Source organism: Nomascus leucogenys, chromosome 13, assembly GCF_006542625.1.
Source record: "Nomascus leucogenys isolate Asia chromosome 13, Asia_NLE_v1, whole genome shotgun sequence".
NCBI classification, from domain to species: domain Eukaryota; kingdom Metazoa; phylum Chordata; class Mammalia; order Primates; family Hylobatidae; genus Nomascus; species Nomascus leucogenys.
The window spans coordinates 25530956-25552227 of record NC_044393.1 but is presented as its reverse complement, the minus strand read 5'-3'; the positions used below and the strand labels follow the sequence as shown (position 1 = coordinate 25552227).

Below are 21272 nucleotides of genomic sequence, written 5' to 3'. Positions count from 1 at the left end.
TGATATTTTTGAAAGGGAAATCTCTGGTGTTTAGCTCTTCTGTTTTTTTTAATGTAAAGGTTACCTTGTTTCTTTTAGCTTTAGAACTTTGGACCCTGCATCTGAATTTAGGCCTTCTGAATGAGAAGGAGCCTCAGTACCTGAGGAACAGGTATTTCCTTTCCTGTCACTGGGCAAATACCTGGAAATGGTAGGTAGACCTAAGTTACCATGTAGGAGGCATGCACTTTTGGAAGAGTGTCAGTCCCAGGGCCATTAATGGTATTTTTATTTCTTATTCTGGGCTTCCTCTTATATTACTTGATTAGGTTTGGGGCTATGATATAGTTTTTTATTCTTCTTCAAGTAAGCCAGAGCAATAGACACAAGCTTGAGCCTTAGGGCTTTACATGGACTAGATCCACCTTTAGCTGAATGTGGAACATCTCCCCGCTCCTGGAGGTGCTTGGCTCTTCCTAGGCAATTTTCTCATCATTTTGCTTTAGGTCTGACTTCTTTAGGGAAAACTTAGTGGTGTCATTTGCTTGCAACTCTAGGGTAAGTGTCTAGTTTTCTGCATCATAGCCCAGAATCTGAGAATCTCTATTCTAAGGTTGGGTTGACCGTTCTGAGGGAACTCACTTCATTTTCTGGAATTTCTTGAGGAAACTCCCCAGTCTGATTCAGATATGTTTCTATCAGTTCTTTGTGACAAATGACAATATGTAGAAACTTGGCCTCAAGACTTTTTTCAGTAATATTAGATACTTCTCTTGGGTTTTCCATAAGAGATCTGGAGGCCAGCTTACCATTTGCTAATACAGTGGGTTTCCTACTCTCAAAATTCTCAGTGGTCTACTTTGGAAAGTAAGGGTAAGGGCTGGGGCCTGGACCTCTGTCTTCATCTTCAATCCTAGCCAAAATACTTTGATCTGTTTTGTATATCATTCTTCTTTATAAGATTTCCCTTGGAAAAAATGGTCCTGCAGTGAGTTTTAAAACTGTTGTTCCAGGGTATCCTGGAACCTTGGAGCCTCCATCTTTGGCTAAGTGTCTTTTTCTAAAATTAGAGCAGCAGTAGCAGGTATTTATTTCTGAAGCAATGCCTGCATATCTCATCAATTTTGGGGACCTATTAGGCTATTCCTTCTGGCCTGTAGGCCCTTCTCTAACAGACCTTAGCTTCAGAGGGACTATGAGCACTATAAAATCACATGCAGAATTGTTGCAAATATGTGTTTAAAAAAATTAAAAAAGAATACCAAGGCCATTCTGCTTCGATGTGAGCAGCAAGGGTGGCTGTGGGTATTTACTTGTTCATTCAACAAAAACGTATTGAGTGTCTGCTATTATGTGTTAGGCACATGTTAGACATAGAAAATCCAGAAGTGAAGTTTATGTTCTAGTATTCCCACCTTCCTCCCAGAAGCTTTCCTGTTCTCATAGGAGTGGTAGGTTTAGATCCCAGAGTGCTTAACTTTACGACAAGTAAGAAGTAGCTTTAAACTGAAGATGGTATGCCTAGCCCTCTCTGCTGATAATATTAGGGAGCTTCATTGGACCGCTGCTTGCTACATCCATAAGTCACCTGTCCTGAAGCTGTTGCTGTCTCTCCTCCAGGCTTGTCAGTGATATCTGTCTGTCTTCTTCAGACAGGAACAGGGTTCCAGTCAGATTCGACTATGCTTACAGGTCCTGAGAGCCATTCAGAAACTGGCCCGTGAGTCATCTCTCATGGCCCGAGAAACCTGGGAAGTCTTACTGTTGTTTCTTCTGCAGATTAATGACATACTTCTGGCCCCACCAACTGTTCAAGGTTTGTTTATTTTTTTTTCTAATTTATTTCTGAGCTCCAAATACAGTTCATCTTTAAACTCAGTGAGCGGTAGACTCATTGGGGATTTAAATTTTGGCATGACGGTTTACAAACAAAGGTTAACAGTTCTTAGAATGGAAACCCTCAGGCACAATATAACTTTAGCACTAATGAAGTTATTTTACCTTCAGTAATGATTTTGCTAATGTAGGGAGGGACTCAGTGAATTATGCATGTTTGATAATGATGGGAGCAGTAGCTTGTTTGATAGGATAAGCGAGGCACAGTGGCTCACGCCTATAATTCCAGCACTTTGGGAGGCCAAGGCAGGTGTATCACCTGAGGTCAGGAGTTCGAGACCAGCCTGGCCAACGTGGTAAAACCTCGTCTCTACTAAAAATACCAAAATTAGCCAGGTTGGTGGTGGGTGCCTGTAATCCCAGCTACTTGGGAGGCTGAGACAGGAGAATCACTTGAACCCTGGAGGCAGAGGTTGCAGTGAGCCAAGATCATGCCGTTGCACTCCAGCCTGGGCAATAAGAGCAAAACTCTGTCTCAAAAAAAAAAAAAAAAAAAAAGTTAGGATAGAGCCTATATAAGAAACAACTGGCCAGGCATGGTGGCTCACACCTGTAATCCCAGCAGTTTGAGAGGCCAAGGCGGGCAGATCACCTGAGGTCAGGAGTTCGAGACCAGCCTGGCCAACATGGCGAAACCCCATCTCTTCTAAAAGTACAAAAATTAGCCAAGCATGGTGGCACACACCTATAATTCCAGCTACTGAGGAGGCTGAGGCAGGAGAATCGCTTGAACCTGGGAGGCGGAGGTTGTAGTGAGCCAAGATTGCGCCAGTGCTTTCCAGCCTGGGTGACAAAAGCAAGACTCTGTCTCAAAAAAAAAGAAACAACTAACCAATTAAATTAGAGCCTATAGATAATGTATTACAAAGTAGTTATCAAAGTAGAGTCTGAAAACTTGATAGTGACAGAAGATATTTTACTCAGCAAATGAAACTTCCAAAGTCTTTTAACTGTTCTATTTGGAAGTGTGCCAGTTTGCCATTCGTTAGCTAGCCATTAAATGCCTCCAGTTTTATAAGACTTTACAGTGTATTTCAGAATCCCTGCTTTGTATATAGCACAGTGTATATAAACTATAAGTTGATCATCTAGTTCCAAGTTCTCTTGTTGCTTCTTCATTGGTGTACTCTGTTGACTAACACATGTGAGTGTGCTTGTGTTCTCACACAGATGCAGTGTTCAGGGAAATATCTAAAAGGAAGCATGAAATTTCAGTGTGGGAAGGAATGCGATGATAGTAATACTCTGTCTAGTATTGACAATAGCTGGACAGTCATTGATTCATCACCTCTCTGCTACTTACTCCCCATGCCAGGGATCTCAACAGCATGAGGCAGACAATTCATCCTCCTCTTGGGCTCTTTGTTGTTGAAACTTTGGTTTTGCTCATTTGAAACGCACATTCTTACAACTTTTCCTGTGAGTCCCAACTTTGCCTTCTGGAGCTATGCAGTGTAAAGACCACTGCTGTTTTTCCACCTGGTTCCAGGGCTTAGAACAGGGGAACAGCCCCATTTTCATGGTTAAGGCTCTGTCCTTCCTAGCACCAGTCCTTTTGCTCCATTATTTGTCTCTCTGTCTCTCTTCCTTGAAGGGTGGCTTTCAAATACCTGGAGCATTGTGTGGCAAAGTTTGGAGGTAAAAAGACATGGGTGTTGTGATTCCTTCACTTACTGGCTGCATGAAGTTGGAGAAGTTACTTAAACTTTCTGAATCTAAGTTTTCTCATCTTCAAAATGGGTATAATTAGCAGTTGGTATTAGGTATTACAGATACCTATCCTGCAGAATTAATGTGAGGATTATATGAGGTCATTTGTATGAACTATTTGGCATAGAAACTGACTCATAGTAGTCAGTAATCATAGGCAGTCATCCTTTTCCTTCTCCCCTGTGTCCCTCTGTCCCCCTTGCTGGAGGATTAAGGCCTTCAATAAGAATTGAACAGGGCAACTTGAAATCTTTCAAAGTAAAAATTTTTTGATGTGTCTGTGATTTTGGGTACAGGAACTCCTAAGAATTGCTTCTCATTTTTACTATTAAATGATTATTTGAAAGTCAAAACTTAATATTGCACTTATTTTAATTTTTTGACCAGTTCTCCCAAATCCGTGTCTTAAAGATTCTGCTTTAAAAATAAGTTTGCCAAAGATGTGTTTTCTTTTCGTTGGTAAGGTGGCATTGCTGAGAATCTAGCAGAGAAGTTGATTGGTGTTCTCTTTGAGGTGTGGTTACTAGCTTGTACTCGGTGCTTCCCAACACCTCCTTATTGGAAAACAGCCAAGGAGATGGTGGCTAACTGGAGGCATCACCCAGCAGTGGTGGAGCAGTGGAGCAAGGTCATTTGTGCGCTCACTTCCAGGTAGGTTATTGTCATTGCCTTGCCTTCCTTCACCTGTCTGACCTTAGGCAGCTTTCTGGCATTCATGGAATACATTATAACAAAGGCTGGGTCTGTTATTACTGTACTTTAGATACAGAATTGAGCCACTTTTTAAACATAGATATAACAGTTTGGCTAGCGCCTGTTAAAAACCTTTCAGAATAATCAAGTATTCTTGAGAAACAGATAAATTTTATACCCTACTTCCCCCACAAAAAAATCCTCTTATTTTGATCATTAAAATATGCATAATCATTATTTTAAAGAAACAAACCATAGAAAGGTATAATAGAAAAGTTCTTCTGAAATCCTACCATGTATATTTATATATAATTTTACAGGAATGGGACCATACTATACATGCTACTTTATAACCAAAGTAGGCAGTTTTTTTATAATAATAATTTTACCTTTTTCGCCATTTATATATAATACCATCACTGTTTTATAAGTACACTCTTAGGTTCATTTTTTTCAGACTTATTTTTTCATTTCAATCCTGATTTTAATATGCAAGCATACCTTGTTTTATTGCACTTCACTGTATTGAGCTTCACGGATACCATGTTTTTGGTTTTTTTTTTCAAATTGAAGGGTTTTGGCAACCCTGCATCAAGCGAGTCTGTTGGTGCCATTTTTCCAACAGCATGTGCTCACTTTGTGCCTCCGTCATATGTTGGTAATTCTTGCGTATTTCAGACTTTTACAGTTTTATGTGTTATGGTGACCTATGATCAGTGATCTTTAATATTACCATTGTAATTGTTTTAGAGTGCCACGTACTACACCTATATAAAATGGTGAACTTAATTGATCAGTGTTGTTTGTGTTCTGACAGCTCCACTGACCAGCTGTTTCCTGTCTCTTTCCCACTCTTGAGACACAATGATACTGAAATTAGGCCAATTAGTAACTCTATAGTGGCCTCAAAGTGTTCAAGTGAAAGGAATAGTTGGATGTCTCTCACTTTAAATCAAAAGCTAGAAATGATTAAGTTTAATTAGGAAGGTGTGTTGAAAGCCGAAATAGGCTGAAAGCTAGGCCTCTTGCACCAAATGGTTAGCCAAGGTGTGAATGCAAACGAAAAGTTCTTGAAGGAAATTAAACATGCTAAACCACTGAACACAGGAATGCTAAGAAAGCAAAACAGGCTTATTTATGATATGGAAAAAGTTCGAGTGGTCTAGATAGGAGATCAAAGCAGTCACAACATTTTCTTAAGCCAGAGCGTGATCCCGAGCAAGGCCTGTCTTCAGTTCTATGAAGGCTGTGAGAGGTGAGGAAGCTGCAGAAGAAAGCTTAGGAACAGGCCGAGGTTGGTTCATGAGGTTTAAGGAAATAAGCCATGTCTATAACGTGAAAGTGCAAGCTGAAGCAGCAAGTGTGATGGAGAAGCTGCAGCAAGTGATCCAGATGATCTAGCTAAGATCATTGACGAAGGTGGCTTCACTAAATAACAGATTTTCAGTGTGCATTAAACAGTCTTGTATTGGAACAAGACACCATCTAGGACTTCTATAGCTAGAGAGGAGAAGTCAGTGCCTGGCAAGCTGAAGCCAGTGCTCATTTACCATTTGGAATATCCTAGGGCCCTTAAGAATGATGTTAAATTTGTGCTCACCTTGGCAGCCCATATACTAAGAATGATGTTAAATTTATTCTGGCTGTGTGCAATGGCTCACACCTATAATCCCAGCACTTTGGGAGTATGAGGTGGGCAGATTAGTTGAGCCCAGGAGTTTGAGACCACCCTGGGCAACTTGGCAAAACCCCGTCTCTACAAAAAATAGCCAGGTGTGGTGGCTTGTGCCTGTAGAACCCGCCTCCCAGGTTCAAGTGATTCTTGTGCCTTAGCCTCCTGAGTAGCTGGGATTACAGAGGTGTGCCAACATGTCCTGCTAGTTTTTGTATTTTTAGTAGAGGTGGGGGTTTCACCATGTTGGCCAGTCTGGTCTCCAACTCCTAGTCTCAAAACAATCCACCCATCTCAGCCTCCCAAAGTGCTTGGATTACAGGCATGAGCCACTGTGCCCTGCCTGACATTCAAATCTTATTTAAGAAATACAGCTGACCATTGAACAACATGTATTTGAACTGTGTGGGTCCACTTACATGTAGATTTTTCTCAATTAAAAATAGTGGGAAATTTTTTTTGAGATTTGAGACAATTTGAAAAAATTTGCAAATAAACCCGTATAGCCTAGAAATATTGAAAAAATTAAGAAAAAATTAGATATGTCATAGGCATAAAATATATGTACATGCTAGTCTTGTATCGTTTACTACCATAAAATATACACAAATATATTATACTAAATTAAAATTTATTAAAACTTACGCATACAAATGCTTATAGACTATAAATGATACCATTTGCAATAATGTAAACAATAGTTAAAGAAATGTAAACAAACATAAAAGCTGCAGTATTAAATCATAATTGCATAAAATTAACTGTGGTACATACTATACTACTGTAATAATTTTGTAGCCACTTCCTGTTGCTATTGCAATGAGCTCAGGTGTTGTGAATATTCACTTAAAACTCCATGTGACACTTAACCATCTCTGCTTGAGCAGTTAATCTCTCCAGTAAATAGTGTATCTCAGTAAAAAGTGATGTCTCAGTTTTCATTTATTTTTCGTCATATTTAATTTATAATACTGTAAACCTGGAATAAATAATACCATGGGACCCATAGGAAGTGCCACTAGTGGTGCTGGAAGTGCTCCCAAGAAGCAGAGAAAACTCATGACCTTACAAGGAAAAGTTGAATTGCTTGATATGTTCTGTCGTTTGAGGTCTGCAGCTGTGGTCACCTGCCATTTCAGGCAGACAATTGACTTTGTAAACAGATGACATAAACTTATGGTATCAATAAACACAGTACAGTGCTGTAAATGTAAATGTGTTTTCTCTTTTATATGATTTTTTTTTTTTTTTTTCAGACAGAGTCTCACTTTGTCACCTAGTCTGGAGTGCAGTGCTGCAATCTCAGCTCACTGCAACCTCTGCCTCACTGCAGCCTCTGCCTCCCATACTCAAGTGATTCTCGTGCCTCAGCCTCCCCAGTAGCTGGGATTACAGGCGTGAGCCACCATGCCCAGCTAATTTTTTTAGTATTTTTAATAGAGTCAGGGATTCTCCACGTTGGCCAGGCTGGTCTCTAACTCCAGGCCTCATGTGAGCCGTCCTACCTCTGCCTTCCAAAGTGCTGGGATTACAGGCATGAGCCACTGTGCCTGGCCCTTTTTTATGATTTTTTTTAAAGAGGGGGGCTTGCTGTGTTGCCCAGGCTAGAGTGTAATGGCTATTCACAGGTGTGATCATAGTGCACTATACCCTTAACCTCCTGGGCTCAAGCTGTTTAGATTGGTGCAAAAGTAATTGCGGCTTTTGCCTTTTTTTTTTTTTTTTTTTTTTTTTAATTACTTTTGTACCAACACAATATCTTCTGCTTCGAGCCTTCCACGTGTCTGGGACTATGGGTGTGCCGCTGCATCTGGTTTTCCTTATGATTTTCTTCATAACATTTTATTTAGCTTTCTTTATTGTAAGAATACCATATATAATATACATACCAAATATGTGTTAGTTGTTTGTTATTAGTAAGGCTTCTGATTAGAAGTAGACTATTAGTAGTTAAGTTTTGGGGGAGTCAAACATTATACATAGATTTTTCAACTGTATGAGGGGCCAGCACTTCTAGTCCCTGCATTGTTCAGGGGTCAACTATACGTTTTGTAAGGCTATAGCTGCCATATCAACATTAACAGGAGTTTGGAAGAAGTAGATTCCAACCCTAATGAATGACTATGAGGGGTTCAAAGCTTCAGTGGAAGAAGTCACTGCAGATGAGGTGGAGAAGTAGCAAGAGAACTACAAATTAGAAGTATAGCCCAAAGAGATGACTAATTGCTGCAATGTCATGATAAAACTAATGGTGAGGAGTCTTATGGATGAGCAAAGAGTTTCCTGAGGTGGAATCTACTCCTGGTATAGATGCCATGACATTGTTGAAATGACGGCAAAGTATTTAGAATATTACATAAGCTTAACTGGTAAAGTAATGGCAGAGTTTGAGAGGATTGACTCTGATTTTGAAAGAAGTTCTACTATGGGTAAAATGCTATGAAATGGCATTGCATGCCAGAGATAAATTTTTTGTGAAGAGTCAGTCTATGTGGCACACCTCATTGTTGTCTTATTTTTAAAAACTGCCACAGCCACCCCTCACCATCCTGATCAGTCTACAGCCATCAATGAGGCAATACCCTCCACCGGTGAAAAGATGACTCTAGATGACGCAAGCAAATGGAAAAACATTCCATGTTCATGGGTTAGCAGAATCAATATCATTAAAATGGCCATACTGCCCATAGCAATCTACAGATTCAACACTATTCCTGTCAACACTATTCATATCAAACTACCAGTGCCATTTTTTCACATAACTAGGAAAAAACCTATTCTAAAATTCATATTGCAACCAAAAAAGAGCTCTAATAGCCAAAGCAGATCCTAAGCAAAAAGAACAAAGCTGGAGGCATCACATTACCCACCTTGAAACTATGCTACAGGGCTACAGTCACCAAAACAGCATGGTACTGGTACAAAAACAGATATATAAACTAATGGAACAGAATAGAGAACCCAGAAGTAAAGCTGCATAACTACAGCCGTCTGATTTTTGACAGAGTCAATAAAAACAAGCAATGGGGAAAGGACTCTCTTTTCAATAAATAGTGCAGGGATAGCTGGCTAACCATATGCAGAAGAATGAAACTGGACTCCTACCTTTTACCATATACAAAAATTAAGATGGATTAAAGATTTAAATGTAATACCTCAAACTATAAGAATACTAGAAGAAAACCTAGGAAACACTATTCTGGACATTTGCCTTGGGAAGGAATTTATGACTCAATCTTCAAAAGTAATTGCAAGAAAAACAATCAACAAGTGGTACCTAATTAAACTAAAGAGTTTCTGCACAGTAAAAGAAACTATCAACAGAGTAAACGGAAAACTTAGAGAATGGGAGAAAATAATTCACAAATTATACATCTGACAGAGATCTAATATCCAGAATCTATAAGGAACTTAAAACAATTGAACAAGCAAAAAACAACCCCGTTAAAAAACAGGCAAAAGACATGAACAGACACTTATCAAAAGAAGACATACAAGTGGCCAAGAAACATATGAAAAAATGCTCCACATTACTAATCATCAAACAAATGCAAATCAAAACCACAATGAGATACCATCTCACACCAGGCAGAATGGATATTATTAAAAAGTCAAAAAAACAGTAGATGCTGGCAAGACTGCAGGGAAAAGCGAATGCTTATACTTTGCTGGTGGGAATGTAAATTAGTTCCAGTTACTGTGGAAAGCAGTTGGGAAATTTCTCAAAGAACTTAAAATGCAACTACCATTCAACCCAGCTATCCCATTGCTGGGTATATATCCAAAAGAAAACAAATTGTTGTACCAAAAAGACACATGCACTTTTATATATTGCAGCACAATTCACAATAGCAAAGACATGGAATCAGCCTAGATGCCCATCAGTGGTAGACTGGGTAAAGAAAATATGCACCATGGAATACTATGCAGCCATGAAAAAGAATTGTGTCCTGTGCAGCAACATGGATGTAGCTTGAAGCCATTATCCTAAGTGAATTAACACAGAAACAGAAAACCAAGTATCACGTGTTCTTACTTATAAGTGGGAGCTAAACATTGGACATAAAACTCATGGACATAAAGATAACAACATTAGAAACTGAGGACTGCTGGTGGGGGAAGAGGAGCAGTGTTGAAAAGCCCAGATGATGGGATCATTTGTACCCCAAGCCTCAGCATCATGCAGTATACCCAGATAACCTGCACATGTACCTCCTGAATCTAAAATTAAAGTTGGAAAATTTTAAAAAGGGAAAGGATTATGACTTGCTGAAGGCACAGATAATTATTAGCATCTTTCAGCAGTTAAATATTAATATTTTTAAATTAAGGATGTGCATTGATTTTTAAAGATATAATCCTATTGCATACTTAGTCGACTACAGTATAGTCCAAACATAACTTTTATATGCATTGAGAAACCAAAAAAACATGCATGGCTTGCTTTTTACAATGTTTGTTTTATTAGGGTAGTGTGAAACTGAACCTGCAAGATCTCCAAGTTATACCTGTGTAACTCTAGATACAGATAAGGGTTCTTTAAAAAATATAATACCCTTATCACACCTAAAAAAGTTGACAATTCTTTAATATCAGTTAGCCAGTCAGTGTTCAAATTTCCAGGTACAGTTGGCCCTCTGTGGGTTCTGTATCCATGGACACAGCCAGTCAGAGATCAAAAATATTTGGCAAAAAATTTCACAAAATTCCAAAGAGTAAAAATTTAATTTGCCTTCTACTGAGTACTGCATCGAATCTGTGCAAATGAAGGGATGTGTATGCATTGTATTAGGTATTATAAGTAATCTTGAGATGATTTAAAGTATATAGGAAGATGTGTGTAGGTTATATGCAAATACTAAATTATTTTATGTAAGGGGACTTGAGCATCCGTGGATTTTGGCATCTAAGGGGTGTCCTGCATCAATCCCCCATAATTTTGAAGGACAACTTTATAGGTTTCTGCTTTTTTCTTTCTTTTTTTTTGACAGGGTTTCTTACTCTGTCATCCAGGCTGGAATGCAGTGGTGCAATCACAGCTTACTGCAGCCTTAATCTCCTAGGCTCAAGTGATCCTCCTGCCTCAGCCACCTGAGTAGCTGGGACTGCAGGCGTGCACCACCATGCTTGGCTAATTTTTATATTTGTGGTCAAGATGGGGTTCCTCCATGTTGTCCAGGCTGGCCTTGAACTCCTGGGCTCAAACAGTCCTCCTGCCTTGGCCTCCCGAAGTTCTGGTATTACAGGCCTGAGCCACCACGCCTGGCCTAGGTTTCTGCTTTACTTTTCTTTGCAGTTTTTTTGTTGAAGAAACTGTGTTGTCTTACAGAGTGTTTCACATTCTGGATTTGTCCACATTGTTAATTACCATATTCCTCTGCCCCGCTGTATTTCCTATAAACTGGTAGTTAGATCTAGAGACTTGATCTCATTCAGGTTTGATAGGGGGCAAAGAGAGGGGGTGACAGGAACAAAAACTTCGTAGGTGGTGTTATGTATCAGAAGGTAGACTTCTCTTTTTCTGAGTTAATAAAATGTTTACATCTTTATTATTATTTAAACTAAAAAATGAAGCTTTGGAATATTTTGTTGATTCTAGTATATCACAGAGAACATGAATATTATGAATCTAGCCATGAGCGGTGGCTCACACCTGTAATCCCAGCACTTTGGGAGGCTGAGGCAGGATGATTGCTTTAAAAAAAATTACGAATCTGTTTTTAAGTAATGCTTTTATCTTGATTATAATAACAGTACATGCTTATAATAGAAAATTTGGAAAATGTAGGGACAGATACCTATCATTCAGAGCCAACCCATGTTAATATTTTAATGTATTTTTTCCATTTAGTTCCCTTTTTAAAAATGCCAGTTTGAAATTATTCTATATAAATTACCTGCTTTTTTCATTTGATGTCTGATTCTTGTCACTTTAGTTACACAAACTTTTTCTCATTAAATAGCTGTTGAGATCATATTTTTAATGGTTTTGTAGTTTTCCATTATATAATTGGAATTATAATTCATTTAATAATTTCCTTGTTATTGTTGTTGTTATTTTTGTTTTTTTGAGGCAGGGTCTTGCTTTGTTGCCCAGGCTGGAGTGCAGTGGTATGATCAGGACTCATAGCAGCCTCAACCTCCCCAGGCTCAAGCAATCCTCTCACCTCAGCCTCCCGTGGCAGCTGGGAGCTACAGATTGATGCCACCATGCCCAGCTAATTTCTGTATTTTTTGTAAAGATGAGGTTTTGCATATCACCCAGGCAGGCAGGCCTCAAGCTCCTGGACTCAAGTGATCCACTAGACTTGGCCTCCCAGAGTGCTGGGATTGGATTGCAGGCGTGAGCCACTATGCCAGCGTTGTTTTTTTGTTTTTGTTTTTTTCTTTTTTTTTGAGATATGGTCTTGCTCTGTTGCCCAGGGTGGAGTGCAGTGGCGCAGTCATGGCTCATTTTAGCCTCGAACTCCTGACCTCAAGCAATCCTCCCATCTTCCCCCGCTGTTTTGATATTTATGTTGTTCCCATTGTTTTATTTTAAAAATATTGGTGATATGAATGCTTTATACGTAGTCTTTATATGTATTCTGATTATATTCTCTCTAGATAGAGAATAATTGAGTTAAAGGGCTTTGAATAAGTTTTAATACATTTAGAATATTACTATTAAGTAATTGAGTTGTTGAGTTATTTTTATGGTATGTCATAAATTCTAAACTTCATGTAAAACTATTATAACTTAGTTATATTGCAGAAATTTGCAGTGAGGTGAATCTTTTAAAAAATTTAAATATTGTATGATTATATAATTATATAAGTATAATTACATATATAGCTATAATTTATAAGTAATATGTAATGTATATATGTGACACATATTACATATAAACATATAATGTCACAGAAAGACATTTAAAAACTCAGATCACTGACAGCTGAAAAACAAACTATAACTACAAAATGGGAAGAAATGATAAAAAATGATTAACATTCCTAACGTATAAAAAGGTCATAAAGAATAATTCAGAATCACTGATACACAAGTAGAAAAATTAGGCTAGTCAAACCAGAAAGAGAAGAGATGCAAAGAAAAACTTTAAGAATCAGTTTACAACAGAATAAATGTCCCACAGAGCACACGAATGGGGCTGGAAGAGGGACAAGTAAAAAGTGATGAAGCTGAACTGAAGAGAATTACTAGATAAAAGACAGGGACAGCAGGAAGTAACAGTATTTTAATAATAATTATTTTAAATTATTTAAGATACTTAATACTTAAATAAGTATCTTAAATTTAAAACACTCTTTTTTTGGTATACTTGTTTATTTTACCCAAAAACTCGTGTATCTTGTAAAGAGGATGCTGATGATAACATGTGTATTACATATAAAATATATACACCAGCATATACTCTCTTCTTCCCAGCTTCTTTCCATTAGAAATCATCTTGAAGGTCTCCAATTTGTTTTCAATGTAAAACTTTTTTTCATGAACGCATAATAGTTGTACATATTTGTGATGATGTTTTGATGTATATGTATAATGTGTAGTGATTGATCAGAGTAATTGGCATATCTATCATCCCAAACATAAAAAAACTAGAAATCCTCTTTCAGTTTGTCTGTTTTATAAATGCGGGTTTCCATGTCTTGTTCACTTACGTGAGGTACACGTTTCATCTGTTTTCTCTGTCTTGTTTCTATGCTTGAGTGTATTTTTCAATCTGTTAAGAAATGGATTCAGTGGTGTGCATTTATTTTCTAGATTGCTACGCTTTACATATGGTCCTTCATTTCCTCCATTTAAAGTTCCCGATGAAGATGCCAGTCTGATCCCTCCAGAAATGGATAATGAGTGTGTTGCACAGACATGGTTTCGCTTTTTACACATGTTAAGGTATTGTTATTTTATTATTTAATGTGTCATTTACCTAGTAAGTATCTTAGGGCAGGAACCATGCTGTAAGTCTCTCGTTTGAATTCAGAATGTGGACACTAAGCACCATTCATCAATTGGAACCCAGCCGGACAACAAGCACATTTCTGTCCTGTGCCTCCTGCTCTCCCCATCCCAGCAGGGTTAGGCTGTCCTCAGCTGCTCTTGGTTTACACTCTCTAGGAACGTGTTCCCTGTGGTAGATGCCGCACTTGTTCTCTTGCCTGTTACTGCAGCCTGGCTGATGATCTTTCTCTTGGGATTTTGTCACATTCTGTGGGGACTGGAGGTTGCCTTGCTTCTCTCTGTGCCCAGCACTGACTGGTCAATCTGCCTCTCAGAGCCCTCCTCCAATAGCCTGTTTAAAGATTCAGTGGGAGATACACCCTAAAATTTCGCAGAGGGGTATACTGCTACTTCCTGCTCTCCCTGTCTTTTATATAGTAATTCTCTTCAGTTCAGCTTCATCACTTTTTACTTGTCCCTCTTCCAGCCCCATCTGTGTGCTCTGTGGAACATTTATTCTGTTGTAAACTGATTCTTAAACTTTTTCCTTGCATATCTTCTCTTTCTGGTTTGACTAGCCTAATTTTTCTATTTTGTGTATCAGTGATTCTGAATTACTCTTTATGACCCTTTTGTAAGTTAGGTATGTTAATCATTTTTTATCATTTCTTCACATTTTGTAGTTACAGTTTGTGTTTTTCAGCTGTCAGTGATCTTAGTTTTTAAATGTCTTTCTGTGATCATTTTCTATTTCCTTTGTGTTCTTTGATCAGATAGTCACCTATGATTTCTTCCAATGTTGTTTCCTTTGTAATATTAAGTTCCTTTATATACCTCAGGATCTGTCTTTATATATATATAAACACACACGCACATACTTACACACACACATACACAGACACACACACGCATGTAATTTGCAGAGATGGGGTCTTCCTACGTTGCCCAGCCAGTCTCAAACTCCTGGACTTAAGCAATCCACCCACTTCAGCTTCCCAAAGTGCTAGGATTACAGGCATCAAGCCACCGCGCCCAGCCTGGAATTTGTCTTTAGTTCACATATTAGTGCATTAATTTCTTCATTTGTTTTTATATCAGATTCACACTCTTATTTTAACTTTATAATATTTACTGATATTTAGTAGGTCTAATGTCTTTTTCTCTTTTTCCTTCTCTTAGAATATTTATCTCTTCTTGCCTGTTTAACATTTCAGATCAATTTTTAGAACCAATTTTTCAAGTTACAAAACATAAGCAAACAGAAGGAAAAACCTCAGCGAAACCTTCTGGGGTTTGGATTGTGTATTAATTAGGGTAAGGAATATGTTCTGCTTTAGCAAATGAACCTGAAAATCTTTTATAAAGTCTGGAGTCAGGACTGGCTCTGCTCACATAGTCGTTCAGGGACCCAGCTGGCAGAGGCTCTTTCATCTTCAACAGATGACTCCATTAGGGCCTCAATGTTATAAGCAGGAGTCTCGTATCTGGCTAGCAGATGGGGAACAGAGGGCAAGGAAAATTTTGTGGGAGGGTTTTATGTGTCAGGCCTTGAAGTAATATAAATCACTGTTACTCATATTCCATTAGCCACAACTTAGACACACACCACACTTAATTGCTAGAGAACAGAGAAGAAAAGAGAAAGTGGTGAACAGCTAGCCAGACTCTGCCAAAGATGAGAATTGTATTAAGCCTGTATTTATATTTAGGAAACACTGATATCTGATATTGAGTCTGCCTTTCTAAGAGCATGTCTTTTTCTTTTTTTAGAATTTTGCATGTCTTCTTGGAATGTTTTACAGTTTTCTTCACAAAGATTTTTAATATTTTCTTTACCATTGTTTCTAGGTATTTGTTGCTGATGTTTTGAAAAGCTAACTCTTTTCTGCTATTCTGTCTTCTAGATGGTTATTACTGCTGTAAAGAACATTTCTTACTGCATGTTATTTTGTATATTATATATAGCATTTAAAAGAGTTCTGAATATTTCACTGATTCTTCTGAGATATGGGCACATATATGCAAATAAGAAGTGTCTCTTTTCTAATAATTCATACTCGTTTTAGTGACTAATTAAAAGTACTTTGGATGCAGTAAGACTTGGACCTGAGTTAAATTCTGCTAGTTTTTTCTTTGTGAACTTGAGCAATTTATTCTCTCTGTGCCTCAGTTTCTTTTTAGTCTACATAATGGGAATAATGATACTACCATCTTGTTATAAGTATTGAAGAAGAAAAAGCATATAAAACGGTATGATGCCTAGTGCATGGTAGGTGCTTGAAGGTTGCTATTATTACAATTATTTCTGTATATTATTTTACTGCATCCATCAGAAGTAGAACACTGTTGAATTAAAGTGATACTGTTTTGGCACCTTTTTTGGTCTGATTTTCATCGGAATGCCTCTAATATATGGAATTTTGAGTAGGATGTTGGTTGTTGATATTAGATGTTCTTTTTTATGCTCCTGGTTTCCTAAGTAGTTAAAAATTTTATTAAATTTTTTTTTTTTTTTTTTTTTTTTTTTTTTTTTTTTTTTTTGAGATGGAGTCTCACTCTGTCACCCAGGCTGGAGTGCAGTGGTGCAATCTCTGCTCACTGCAAGTTCTGCCTCCCGGGTTCACCCCATTCTCCTGCCTCAGCCTCCTGAGTAGCTGGGACTACAGGCGCCTGCCACCATGCCCGGCTAATTTTTTGTATTTTTTAGTAGAGACGGGGTTTCACCGTGTTAGCCAGGATGGTCTTGATCTCCTGACCTCGTGATCTACCTGCCTTGGCCTCTCAAAGTGCTAGGATTACAGGCTTGAGCCACCTCGCCCGGCCAGCAATTAAAAATTTTTAAAAATATAGGCCGGGCACGGTGGCTCACACCTATAATAATAGCACTTTTGGAGGCCAACGCGAGTGGATCACCTAAGCTTAGGAGTTCGAGACCAGCCTAGGCAACATGGTGAAACCCCGTCTCTACTAAAAATACAAAAAACAGGCTGGACATGGTGGCTCACACCTGTAATCCCAACACTTTGGGAGGCTGAGGCGGGCGGATCCCTTGAGGTCAGGAGTTCGAGACCAGCCTGGCCAACATGGTGAAACCCTGTCTCTACTAAAAATACAAAAATTAGCTGGGTGTGGTGGCACATGCCTGTAATCCCAGCTACTTGGGAGGCTGAGGCAGGAGAATTGCTTGAACCAGGAAGCAGAGATTGCACTCTAGCCTGGGCGACAGAGTGAGACTCCATCTCAAAAAAAAAAAAAAAAAAAATGCGAAAAACAAATTAGCTGAGTATAGTGGTGCACCTGTAATCCTAGCTACTCAGGAGGCTGGAGCACAAGAATTGCTTGAACCCAGGAGGCAGAGTTGCAGTGAGCCAAGATCATACCACTGCACTCTAGCCTGGACAACAGAGCAAGACTGTCTCAAAAAAAAAAATTAAAATTAAAATATAAATAAAATAAAGAATAGTACCGAATTGTTTCAAATAATATTTTTGGATCCATTTAAGCAATTAAGTGGTTTTTCTTCTTTCATCTGTTGGTGTGAAATATTAATTTCCCAATGTTGAACCATCTGTCATTCCTGAAAGAAAATTTTGCTTGGTTATGGAATGCTTTTCTTTTAATGTTTTTCTGAATTGTCTGTAGTTCTATCTTTTGATGAATTGGATAGGAAAACTTTCTCTCGTTTTTTATGGTCTGTTGTGTCAAAGTTTTATGTTCCTTAAGAGTTTGAAATAAATGAACAGTAAAACTCTAGTCCTTGAATCTCTTTTAGAGGTAGTTCTTAGATAATCTTTGTTCTTGAGCTGACTGGTACTTTAGTCAGAGTTATTCTGGATTGCAGAAAGAGGAGCCGACTTAAGCAAATGCAGGTGAGAAAAAGAGATTATGTGAAGATAGAGCAGTCTTACTAGGCTCCATGTAGCAGCGAACAACCCTTTCTCATGCTGGGGAGGGATGAAGGCAGCCTCAGGACAAGCCACTCTGTCATTTGTTTCTCTTTGCTTTTTTGATTCTCTTGTGCATGCACATTGTTCTCTTTCTCCAGCAGGCTTCCTCCTGGGTCCCTGTTTCCTCCTGCCTTTGAGAGGGGGACATGCAGTCTCTTGATAACTGCCCAGTGGTGTAAATAGCTGTGATACTGTTTGACTTCAGTGTTTGTCCTTTCAGTTCACGGGGGCTTTCCCTTTGCTTAGTTTCTCCAAAGGGAAAATTGGATCAAATTATCTTCATTAATTAGGTCTCTGGCAGACATCTGGATACCTCCTTTAGGACAGTTTTACCTCCTTTCTTAAACGAGCTGCGAGTGGGTAGAAGGCAGGTCATGAGGATTTTTTATGATTGTGATTATTTGTGATTGTTGGCAGATTTCCTAGGATGAAGGTTGAATATGATGGGGAGATAGGCATCAACATTTTGTCTTGTATGTTAGTGATTTATCTTTTTCCAGGAAAACCAAAAAATATTTTTCATTTTTGTTTCCATACTGTTCTCAAATGCTTGTCTTTGGACTTGTGTATGCCCACCTGCCCTTTAGGCCCCATCTGGAGATAGTTTCAGTAAATTTAGGTGGAATCTGAATTTTTTAACAGGTTCCTCAAATGTGTCAGGTACACGGGGCATTGGGAACTGCAGGAATGCAGTTTCTTTTAGTTTTTTGTATCCTTTGTTACCCATTCTTATTTCAAGTTTTACTTACTTTCTTGAATCTGTTCTCCAAATATTTGGGAGCCAATAAAATCATTCCTGGTTTACCTCTGGAGAAGCTGGTATGAATCTTTCTCTCTCCAGTTTTTGATTTGCAATAGACATGAATTTAGCCAAGCTCTGCGGGACTTAGGTGTAGTTCCATTTCAGCTTTACTCCTTGTTCTTCTAATTTCTGAATAGTTGAACTACAGCCCCCAGCAGGCACTGCTGCTGGAGACGAATCTCCCCTCCTCTGTCTTACTTGATGGACTAGTACAGTTCTATGGAAATAGTGTGCTACCACTGGAAGCCCATTTTTCTTACATGGACATACATTCTCCTTTCCCCAATTACAATTACTTGAAATTAAGTCTTTTGGTGGGTGGAAAAAGAGGTTTCGAAAGGTAGATCACTGATTCCTATTTCTCAGCCTAGTTCTTTTGCCTTGTAGCTAGTGGAAATTCTGTTTACCAGCTTTAGATTATCAGTATTACTTTGAATTGGAGAGGCTTTTTAATGGAATGCTAAGCAGACCATTTGAGTGAAAAAATCATAATCTGTTTTTTAATGGAAATATTTCAAACTGTACATAAAATGTAGTTCAAACACAAATACACTTTTGAAATTTATGGCTTTAGTACATACACATGAACACAACATAAAACTATAACACTAATCCTGATTTTCAAATATAGTTGTTTTTTTTTTAATTGAAAATGTTAATATTAAAGTAAAATTTTCTCCTTGGAGCTCTTTTTGACATATTTATAGCTTTACCATTCCGTTGCTTTTTTTTTTCTTTTTTTCCTGAGATGGCGTGTTGCTCTGTTGCTCAGGCTGGAGTGCATTGGCATGATCATAGCTCACTGCAGCCTCAGCCTTGAACTCCTCGGCTCAAGTGATCTGCCTCAGCCTTCCAAGTAGTTGGGACCATAGGCACATGCCACCATGTCCATCTTCTATTGCTTAATTCTTAACATATTAGAAAAAGCATCTATGTATACTCTTAAAAAATTAAAACTTTTTCTAGTCTTACTTTGATTCTCATGCTCTGAATAGGCAATGTTCATGTAACCACACTGCAGATCTACTGTAAAGAAGTGTTGATATTTGAATCACTAGCCCATTAAATACAAATCAGTCTCTTTTCTGAATCAGAGAAATAGGCACAGTCCTATTCTTAAATTAGATTACATGTATTTTATTGCTATAGAAATTTCTAAATTTGTGATTAATTCTTTCCTCTCTTTTAATAGTAATCCTGTGGATTTGAGTAACCCAGCTATTATAAGCTCTACTCCCAAATTTCAGGAACAGTTCTTGAATGTGAGCGGAATGCCGCAAGAATTGAATCAGTATCCCTGCCTTAAACATCTGCCTCAAATATTTTTTCGTGCCATGCGTGGAATCAGCTGTCTGGTGGATGCATTCTTAGGTGAATTTTGTGTATGTTGCTAGATGTATGAAGAGCTTCATTTAGATAACTCTAGAGGCTAACCCTAGGAGTTATTAGAAAACATCTGAAGGAAAAGATGAACAGATTTGATGACAAATAACAAGCGAGGAAAAAATTATTTGCAACAAATAAAATAGCCAGAGGGTTATCGTTTCTATGTAAATATTTAGATTGGTGCAAAAGTAATTGCGGTTTTTGCCATTAAAAGTAATGTGGCCAAAACTGCAGTTACTTTTGCACCCACCTAATACATCAAACAAGGTGCTAAGAACAAGAATTAGGCCTAGCAGATAAATGGACAAAGGATGAGAATAAATGATTGCAAAAGAAAAGAGTGTTCATGCATACTAGCTATCTAAGAAAATACAGATGAAAATGCATTTGGGACCATTCTCATGTATATCATTAAAAAGCAAATTATACTTTTAGTGAGCCATTCTTTTAAGCTGTTTTTCACATTTTAGATATATAAAAAGTCAATTTTTTAACCTGTTGAAAGGCAGTGATTTATAATATTTTCTAAAATATTTATGTATACTTATTAATGTACAGTTAATTTTTTTTTTTTTGAGACGGAGTCTTGCTCTTTCGCCCAGGCTGGAGTGCAGTGGCGCAATCTCGGCTCACTGCAAGCTCCGCCTCCCAGGTTCACGCCATTCTCCTGCCTCAGCCTCTCCTAGTAGCTGGGACTACAGGCGCCCGCCACCACGCCCGGCTAATTTTTTGTATTTTTTAGTAGAGACGGGGTTTCACCGTGGTCTCGATCTCCTGACCTTGTGATCCGCCCGCCTCGGCCTCCCAAAGTGCTGGGATTACAAGCGTGAGCCACTGATCCCGGCCAACGTACAGTTAATATGTTAGCTCTGATTAAGTTTGGCTGCTACGTAACAACCAAAAATCCTATTATAGACAAGATAGCTTATTTTCACATATGTTAAATCTAGAGCGAGGCAGTACCGGGCCAGTATAATGGTTCCATCACCAGCAGGGATCCAAGGCCCTTCCATCTGCTGGCTCTCCATTCTTTGCACAGTGCCTCATGGGCCATAATGGTTGAGTGAGTTCCAAACATCCTGTCCAAGAATTAGGAAGAAAGGAGAGTCTGCATATAATTGGTCCTTTAAGAAGATCTCTTACAAGACCTACCCAACAGCCACCAACTTCTTTATGGTCAAAAGATGGCCACATCTAGGTGCAAAGGGAGCTTGAAAATTGAGTCATTTTTTTTCTGGGTAGCCA

At 38.4% G+C, this 21272-nt stretch overlaps 1 protein-coding gene across 12 annotated transcripts in view; it reads left to right on the top strand.

The window, feature by feature from the left end:
* RALGAPB (Ral GTPase activating protein non-catalytic beta subunit) overlaps positions 1-21272 on the top strand; it is a 105649-nt gene that overhangs the window by 23075 nt on the left and 61302 nt on the right. For 10 of the 12 annotated variants that reach the window (XR_004032955.1, XM_030825535.1, XM_012512001.2 and 7 more), the window contains exons 4-7: positions 1632-1795; positions 4050-4236; positions 13716-13847; positions 19834-20012. Coding sequence is in view for 11 of the 12 variants with exons in the window: in XM_030825535.1 (XP_030681395.1) it covers positions 1632-1795; positions 4050-4236; positions 13716-13847; positions 19834-20012 (662 nt within the window). In the remaining variant the exon portion in view is untranslated. Of the gene's footprint in view, positions 1-1631; positions 1796-4049; positions 4237-13715; positions 13848-19833; positions 20013-21272 lie in introns of those variants that run through there. The other 2 variants (XM_030825537.1, XM_030825536.1) reach the window with 2 other exon arrangements.